At 42.5% G+C, this 9,303-nt stretch overlaps 1 protein-coding gene across 3 annotated transcripts in view; it reads right to left on the minus strand.

Annotated features, from left to right (window-relative positions):
* The window catches only part of LOC125898542 (transcription factor COE1-A-like), a 109,773-nt gene extending 102,798 nt beyond the window's left edge, over positions 1 to 6,975 (minus strand). For 2 of the 3 annotated variants that reach the window (XM_049592373.1, XM_049592371.1), the window contains exons 1-4: positions 6,225 to 6,975; positions 5,295 to 5,451; positions 4,479 to 4,542; positions 3,300 to 3,355 (exon numbers count right to left, since the gene is read on the minus strand). In XM_049592373.1, the coding sequence (XP_049448330.1) occupies positions 3,300 to 3,355; positions 4,479 to 4,542; positions 5,295 to 5,451; positions 6,225 to 6,355 (408 nt within the window). In that variant the 5' untranslated portion in view covers positions 6,356 to 6,975. The remainder of the gene's footprint in view (positions 1 to 3,299; positions 3,356 to 4,478; positions 4,543 to 5,294; positions 5,452 to 6,224) is intronic. The other variant, XM_049592372.1, reaches the window with a different exon arrangement.
* Between the last annotated feature and the right edge of the window lie 2,328 nt (positions 6,976 to 9,303).

The following is a 9,303-nucleotide window of genomic DNA, read 5'->3' on the forward strand; positions in this document are numbered from 1 at the left end:
AAAATGCACCCATGTGTATACAAAAATTAAGAAAGTTGCATATTACTGAATTAATCATAGACAAATAAGATAGAGTCAGAGTTTGCTGCAAGCTGATACGCCACTAGTTTCTGTGACCCAAAGCGATGTCTCATTAATGGTTTCTTTCACTGATTGGAGTTTATAAAAATATGAAATGTGTTACAGGGGTTCACTGCCCATATTCTAAGACAGTGGTGCACCACAGGGTCCATATTTCTCCTTAGTCATTAGTTCAAGGTTCACACAGTTTAATACAGTCAGCGTCATACTTGTGGTTGGACATGTCGTCAACCTAGTTTGCTGTCTCTGTCATGTAACTGTCTATTAGTCTCTCACACTACAGCAGGAAACAACACTTCAAATTAAATGCTCTGTGCCAGAAATTCACTGTATTTCAAAATGCACTGTTTTTGACACGTTCTCAAGTCACTTGTGGTCCATTCAGCGTGGACCCGCAACCCACTTTTGGACTGCGACCCACTACTTGGGAACCACTAATCTAAGAGAAATCAGTACTTTAAAGGAATATTTCACCAGCAAAATGATCATTTGTATCAATTACTCACTCTGTGTTATGCTGAATTTGTAAAGAACAATTCCACGGTGAACAAAGAATCCAGAAACAAGGAAAATTCTTAATGAACTGAAGTAGCTATGATATAGTTTTGCTGTTGTTTAACGCGGCTTCCCTTTTACTACAATTGATCAAGAATTTTCTCCATTTGTGGATTCTTTGTTCACCATGGATAAAGTTTTCTTCACGATTTAGCATAACACAAGGTGAGTAACAGTGATCATTATGCGAGTACAGTATTCCTTTAAGGATTTGCTATCTGACTCTTTTGTGACTCATGACATTTATCGAGTTTTTATACGACATTTAAACTGTTTCAACCTTATCTTTAACTCCGCCTCTCTCTGTTTTGGGGCTTTTCTTTAAAGGTACACCAGGCAGGATGGTTGATTACTGGCTGCAAAGACTATCGCCAGCAAAAGTGAAATTAAAAGCCAACCTCAGATTCACTCTCTTTGGCGTTTTCCCTCATTTATTAGCTTTTTTTTTTTGGTGCTGTGTCTCTTGGATGCGTGCTCCTTACTGTCTGGCACCTGGTTGCTACCTTTGCAAAATTCCCTGACCTCACCTGAGCCCTGTGGTGGTCTACACCCATAAATGTCCCGAGCACAGAAAATAAGAAGAGGGCAGAGCCTCTGCAGACAAATACACTACCACACACTTGTACTGGGTCATAAGTGATGACTGAGAGGGATTACGTCTGTATGAGTCTGTACATTGTTGTTGTTGTTTTTTTAGAAAAATTCTGCAGTGTATCTTTAAAGACGGGTACAGCTGATGCTATTGTTGCAACCAAATAAAGACTAGGGAAAGTGACCAGCCAGTTCTTGTAGCCGCTGCCACTTGTCCAGCTTCAGTGTGTCAAGCTGGTGACGTTAAACCCTCGACAGCCGTGGGCTTGCGGGGATTTTTTTGTTGCTTTTTTTACCTCTCCGTCTGGACTAATATAGTAAATCGCACGGCGTACTGTTGAGCAAGGTTAAGTTGTACGGCCTAAAGAAGTTGTATCTGAAAACATTAATAGCTTGGTTGTTGGCTGTATATTAAAAAACCTGTCAATCAAACTATTAATGACGGAAGATTCCAGTCTCGTGATTCTGTTTTAGATCAAAAGTGTGTCTTTATCGGTAAAGTGAGATCAGATAGACACCAAACTCTGTATTGTTGAGACGCTTCAGTTTTCCTGTTTAGTGAGACAACAATGACATGGAACAATGAGAGGGCAGACCAGCAGTGTGTGTGTGTGTGTGTGTGTGTGTTAGAGGGACAGTGGCCATGACATCACTGACCAACTAAGCCAACCACACGGCTGTTTTGGTTTGACCACCTGTTAATGTTCCAATCCTCTACCACTGGGAATCTCACACTTTCTCACACACACACACACACACACACGCTTACATGCAACAGAGCATGCTTTATTGCTCGATGTGCATTTTTGCCTGTACACATACATACGTACAGCATTAAATATCTGCACTGTTTCCCATTAGTTCATCTCTTTCTCTCCCTCTCACTCACATATGAACCCCTGCACTACCACACATGTTTCCACACACAGACCAGCACTCAGCCATACACACACACACACACACTCACACACCAGCCTGCAGACGCCCACAGGTGCAGCACACACCTGCCTGCATCAGCGTCTTGAGGAAAAATGACTTTTCCTTTTCAAACTTAAAATCTCTGCGCACAGGCGAAAACGAAATCAGCCATTTAATTTTTCAGGCATGAAAATGTATGTGTATGTGTGTGTGCGTGTAAGTGTGTGTGTGTGTGTGTGTTTGGGAGGTCAAAACTCTCCTCCTCCTCTCCTGGACTTCCACCACAAGGGCCGACTGAGTGTGTGTGTGTGTGTGTGTGTGTAGCTGGCTGTCACCCCACCAAGCTGAAGCTAAACAGTGTTATTAGGGAACAGTGTGGTCCCTTAGGCCTGCCAGACTCACACACACATACACACAGTATGTGTTGCAGCGTGGCAGCAGCAATGTGAGACTCTATCAGAGCCTGCAGTCACATTAGCAAGTATTCAGTGTATTGCGTGGCTTCTTGGCTCCTCATACCACACACACACACACACACACACACACACTGCATCACTCTCTGTTTATTGTGCAAAAACACAAAAACTCAGTTTACCTGAGGAACACTGAGAACAAACACTAAACCTGTCTGTCTTCTGTCTGTTGTTCAGTCTGTCTCCCTCCCTACCTCTCCGTCATAAAGGTACATATAAACAAAAACACAAACATTAACAGAAAAATTGGATCTGATCAGAAAATGCTCGCTACACTCGGCAGACCAAATCCCAGAGGTGCTGTTATATCTTTCCACTTCCTACTGTGAGCAGCAGAATTACGCCCCTGTTCCTCAACACCCGCTCGCTGCCTCCTCGCTCTAATCACAGCGAGAGAAGTACAGGCAAAAACGCCTGGAGCCATGCGGTGTGTATGTGTATGTGTGTGTGTGTGTGTGTGCCCCCACCCACACACACTGTGGAAACACCCACCCACAGAATCACACACACACATAAACACACGTTTTTGTGTGTGTGAGTACATGCAGATAGAGGAGGGCGGCGGAGTACAGGCGGATCAGTGGAGCAGCTCATTGTCAGAGAGGTAACAGGAGAGGTGACAGACCTCTGTGAGAGTGTGTGTGTGTGTGTACGTGTGTGTGTTTTGAAATGTGTGTTTACCTGTTTAGTCATGGAGTCTATGAGTCGAACATAAAAGTCCTGTTCTGTTCTGATGCCTGTTGGGATGCAGAGAAGAAAAAAAAAAAGAAGAACGACATACAAAGCTGCATTAGTATATGTGTCAAATTAAGCAAACATAAAAAGTGATAGACTCCTGATTCACACAAGAGGAAGCTCCCCTGAAAATTAGGGGTCATAGGAGGATAATAAACATATTTCTGATATACTTTTTTTTTTTTTAGACTCTCTTTTCCTATCTTTTAAAAATAATAATTTAGGCCTTGGAAAAATTAGCAAAGTTAAACAATCTGAGGGGCAATAATCATTCCTAGTGGAGCAGGTAACCTGACGTAGCTTCATTTTAAAGGGTGACCCCTGGAGAAGCTTGTGTGTGTGTGGGTGTGTTTGTAAAAATAATAGTAAATAATATATTTTTTTTTAACTGTAATACTGAGCCTGAGTTAATTTAATTTTGTAGATATCTCAAAATCACAATTTTGCCCCAAAGGCCTTTGCACATGTACAAGAGCACCTTCAAACCTCTGTTCCACACAACTGTGATTTAATCACCCTGAACACGACACACACACACCTTAATAGTTAAATGTCTTCGGCTTTTGGTTTACACATCTTTATATTAACAGTCAATAATACTGATAAATGGTTTGTAGGTGCAGCTTTGTTGTCTATTTCCACATGCAAATGATATTAAAATAATAATACTAATTCACAAATTATGTCCTCATGTCTTGATCTGAGAGGAGGCTGGAGCCAGTTTATGTTGTCTCCCTTCCACCACAATCCACAACCACCACAACATGCAACTGTCACACAGCCCACTTCAGACTGGACAAACTCATTTAGGGACAGTGACAGTGATGAAGCCATAAAGCTGGCGTGAATCACCCGCAACAGCTGCTATGAAATCACGACATTTATTCAGAAATCAGTCAGATTACACAATAGCGCAACACAACACTGCAGGCTCTGTGATATAAACACATTGTGGCAGCCTGCTGGCCCTCTGCTGCACAGTTTTCCACATCAAATCTAAAAAAAATATATCATCTGCTTCCTGTGTGCATTCTGGGTATTATGTTGCAAGAGAAGAACACGCAGTCAAGCTGATTTGGTTAAATTTATTGTAAATAACTTAATGAGTGTGTGTGGCTCACTCACCGTTACTGTACAGGAGCTGCAGCCGGTAATGAATCCCGTTATTGGTCTTCTCTCCGCTCGTCTCCTTAACACACACAACACACACTGAGCTGTTTAATGAAATATTTTTAGGACAAATTAAAACGCATCTCTCTGCACATGCAGGCCCGTGAAGTGTACATCCGACTTATTGAATTCCTCACACCGGTCACACATTAAATAAATGATTTATGTTCAGAGCGGACATATTAAAGCAGGGCAGCCCTGTCATTTCTCCACGTGTAATCAGGGTGTTATTGTGGCTTTTTAATTCCTCTGTAATTACTGGTTGTGTTTGGAGGGCAAATAAATCCCACACTAAATTCTCCCGCTGCATTTCAGCTAATTTAAACGGTGTCATAATTGATGAGGAGACCGGTTGCCCCGCCGCAGTTTGTACAGAACAAGTGTCTGTGTTGGATCCAGCTGTAAATTAAAACAATTTAAACGCACATAGTTGTTTTCTTATTTATCAAATATCGCAGCTGGAGCGAAAGAAGCTTCTGAGTTACAACATGTGCATATTACTGTCTATTTATATCCAAATTATTCTACAATAATATTACTAATAATACTAATACTAATAACAAAAATAAATATAATAATAATAATGCTTTATAAATGCAGCAGATATTTTATTGATGACTTACTGTAAGTATTTAAAATGTAACATTAAACACTGTCACCATCATCAGACTCCGCAGTGGTATGATCAGGCCTTTGGGAAATCTAAATTGTTTTTCAGCATATTTAATAACAAAAAGAAATCATCAGACCACCGGGAGTGTCTGCACCGACCTTCTCCTTCTCGATGAAGTCCACGAAGTTGGTCCTCTCGATCTCCACCGGCTGACCCTGCCGGTCGTACAGAGCCAGGACGAAGTGGAAGAAGTTGGACTTCCGCAGGTTGGAGGGCGGCTGCTTCTCAAAGTGAGCCCGGGCCAGACCCACTCCACTGCGGACACACAGGCGTGGATGAGTCGGTGTTAGAGGCTAAAAAGTTTGACTTTGTAAAGGCAGGTAAAAACAAATCTCAGGACCTATACGCAGCCAGTAATCCATTTAATACTGTATTGATTTCACTAAAGCTGATCTTTCCTTATCATGAAAGTTTATTTTCTGAAAAACAAAACCCAAATCTACAGTTTTCTGAAAATATAATCAAATGTGTTTGTGTTGAAGTCTGCTCTTGTCATGGCAATCTCAGACAGGAGGTCATGATTTATCCACCTTTACATCTCTGTGGGCAAAATGAAGAATCTTGCTTCCCTCTCCTACAGCCATGTATGTTTAGAAAAAAGGGGAGATGGGCTGATTTTCCCCCATACTTTAACCCCCAAACACAGGCCTAGAATTATCTATTTGTCCCTTTGCCTTCATGCTCATTAAACCTCAGCCAACTATGTCCAGAAGGCGCACGTTGCCTGTGCGTAAAAATCTGTACCACAAACACATGTTGCCATTAACTATTTAGTGCGTTCTCTTAAAATTATACAGCGTATTAAATGTGTTTGGAATTTTATATCCTGCACACGAATCTTAATTACACAAATTATCCTAGCAACAGAAATCCAATTTTCTTCCTCCGGACAGCAGCTCCGTCTGCTTCTCCCCATCAGCAGCCTCGTGTCCTGCACGGGCGGCTGCAGGGTCCTGACAGCAAAACCACGCTGTTTCCGTGAGTGAAGGAAGGTGGTAGCGTGTTTCTGTCACCCGAGCAGAGCTCACCTTTGGGCGGCCGTGTTGGCGTCCAGCACGCCGCCCCCCTGCATCCAGCTCCGGACAGTGTTCATGCCTCCCAGCGGTTCCTCCTTCAGGCTGCTGCCGCTTCGCTGGATGCTCTCCTGGATCCCAAACATGAACAAACCTCCGTAGCTCGGTGCCTGTCCTTCTGTGTCTCGGTCTCTCCCCGGCTGGCTGTGCACTTGTTCTCCTGTAGATCCTTCACACGGACTCAAGAGAAGCAACGTGGGTGCGCTCTGTGCTGCGGCTGCCGCGTGCGCTTCGCTTCAAATCAAGACTGTTTATTCCTTTATTTCTAGTCCTCGTGAGAAAGTGTGCTCTAAAACGGAAGGAAAATCATATCGGAACATTAGAATCCAAAATGTCCACAGACGGATTAAAATCGCCAGAAGGATGGCAGGACGCGGGCAGACCTGGTGTGAAAAGGTGTTAAAAAGTCACTCCCGGTGCGCTTTGGAGATCCACAGTTCAAGCTGTCAGACAGAAAAGAGAGATCAACTCGCACCCGGATCAGATGTCATCATTATCTGACACTTCTTTCTTCCTCTTTTGGCTCTTTGCGCTCTCTTGTGCTCCCCTCAGCCCAGCGGTCCGGGACGTGTTGAGGTCTGCGGTGTCCAGAGCAGCGCTGCTTCCTGCGGATGACTCCCGAGCTCTCGCCACTCCGCTCCCTCTCAGAGGAAAACGCTTTGTGACTCTTCCCAAAGGACTCTCTCTGAGAACCAAACACGGGCTTCTCCCGCCCCGGGGGGAGAGAGAGGGAGCTAGAATGGGAAGGGAAAGAGGGGAGGGGACCGGAGGAGAGGAGGGGAGGGGACAGGACGGGAGGAGAGGAGAGAGAGGAGACGCCCCCAAACAAAGTCGAGAGTGGAGGAGTCAGGTCGGAGCTCCTCTCCTCTGTCCCTCTGTCCTCCCTTTGCCCGGTCCGGACACACTCTCTGTGCCTGTTACAGGGATTTCTGCAAAAGCGACTCTTCTCTGTAAATGTGGAGATCAATTCCTGTGCGCACTTCAACACTGCAATCGATCGGGAAAGTTTCTTTCTGCTCATGCAGAGCATAGTCGGCTGCAGATCTGCGCTCAGCTGCTGGGAGAAGTCCAGTTTGCTCAGTGGCACTTCAGCAGGATGGACGCTTCTCACGACTTCATTATATCAAAGATTTACTTTTACGCACGACAGATCATCAAGGAAATATTAATAAATAAGGAAACAAAAATGCTTCTGGTTTGAAAATATTATTTACTTATTTCTAATTTTTATTCATAAAATTAAGCTATCCCATATAAAAAAAGGTCTATCCCATTAACTAAATTTATTTTTTTCTGGAGGATTTACTGCCTTAAAAACTGTAATTTAAAGAAAACATTTAATATCTTTGCGCATCAAATACTCTGGGGTCATTATTAGACTAATTTTAGCTGCAGACATTTGGTAAATTTGATATAAACCCGCAGCCTGTACATTTACATCTGAGTTTTATTTAGACCAACTGGTTAAGCTCAATTCTAAAAGCCATATTTCATCGTCACAACATATCCCTGCTCCCCATTGTCTTCCCTGGGCCTGCTTATTGCAGGCTTGCGCCGCAAGACTCACAAACAAAAGTGACAATAACAATAATTAGCTCAAAATAACAATGAACATAATTGAGGATAATTGCTACCAGATTTCGCTGCTTTGTCTCTCCCTCCAGCACCATCTGTTATTTGAAAGAATTTATCACGCCCGTCGAGAGGGACTCCAAACAAAATACAAATATTAATAGATAATTCCGTGAACCCTTTTGATAAAATAAAGCTACAGCGTATTGATCTGTCGAGGTGCAAAAGGTCAACAACTTTTGTATTATTCAGCCGGCTGTGGGAATGATTGGCAGGGGCGAGCTGGCGCGGTTCCAGGGTTTAATTCCCAAAGGTTATTGAAAAACGCTCTTGACCTTGATTATGGAGAATAAGAGTCTTTTATGCTCCAGTTTCCTGCTTATAGAGGGAGAGAGACAGTGGCGGATCAGCCCGTATAGGATTTAAGCGGGCTCACAGTCAAGGGAAAAATATATATATGTGAATGGAGGAGTGTTAAGAGGCTCTGGTGTTTGGATCGATCCGGGTGCGCTGAAAGCATCTGTATCAGTTTATTCAAAAAAAAATATGAAAGGGGATATTTATCTGTGAATGTCAGCTGTCATAGGATGTGTAAAATGAAATGCTTAAAATTTGATGTAATGAGATGAAATGCAAAGTGACAATGAGTTCTGTCGTGAAGATAAAAGCATATTTTAGAATTAAAACAGCTGGATGCCAAACTGTTATCTCTCAATATCACCCATTTATAAACACATTAAAAGATGTGTTCATTTGAGTCCAGTCAGGTCAGACTGAACACCTGAAGTGTAGGCTATCTAAGTTTGTACATTTTTATATCATAAGAAGCTGAATTAGTATAAAAAGGTCATTTTAAAGGTGAATTACGCATCATAAATATCATTTATTCACATTAAATTTAAAGTAGTGTAGATGTCAAAAGCAAGATTAAATCATAAGTAACAATCTTAAAAAAAAAAAAAAAAAAAAAAAGGCAGCACAATTAAGGAAGCTAATAATACAGAAACATGCGCGCGCCCAACTGCAGCCCCTTGAAGAACAGGAACAACATGGCAGATTAAAGAGAAACACGATATAAAACCACTATAAACTCACTGTTGTGCACACTGAGTCCCTACAGTACTGTGACAGAAATAGTCCTCGGTGTGTGTGTGTGCGCGCGTGTGCGTGTGTGTGTGTGTGTGTGTGTGTGTCACCAGCGGCGGTTTGGCTCCTGGATCACTTCCCACTCAGTCTAAAAACGACGCAACAGCTCCACCATGTGTCCGAGCCGTCCAACTACAGGCGCACTCATGCACCACCAGGTCAAACCTATAACAATAAAAAAAATAATAAAAATATTCTGAATAAAACCATGATGAAACTATGTCTCGCTAAGTTATATTTTATATTAATATGGTGTAGAAATGCTGCTAAACATTATTCTAATGCTTCTAGTTTCTAAAAATCAATAGTACAAGCT

Source organism: Epinephelus fuscoguttatus, linkage group LG12, assembly GCF_011397635.1.
Source record: "Epinephelus fuscoguttatus linkage group LG12, E.fuscoguttatus.final_Chr_v1".
In the NCBI taxonomy this organism is placed as follows: domain Eukaryota; kingdom Metazoa; phylum Chordata; class Actinopteri; order Perciformes; family Serranidae; genus Epinephelus; species Epinephelus fuscoguttatus.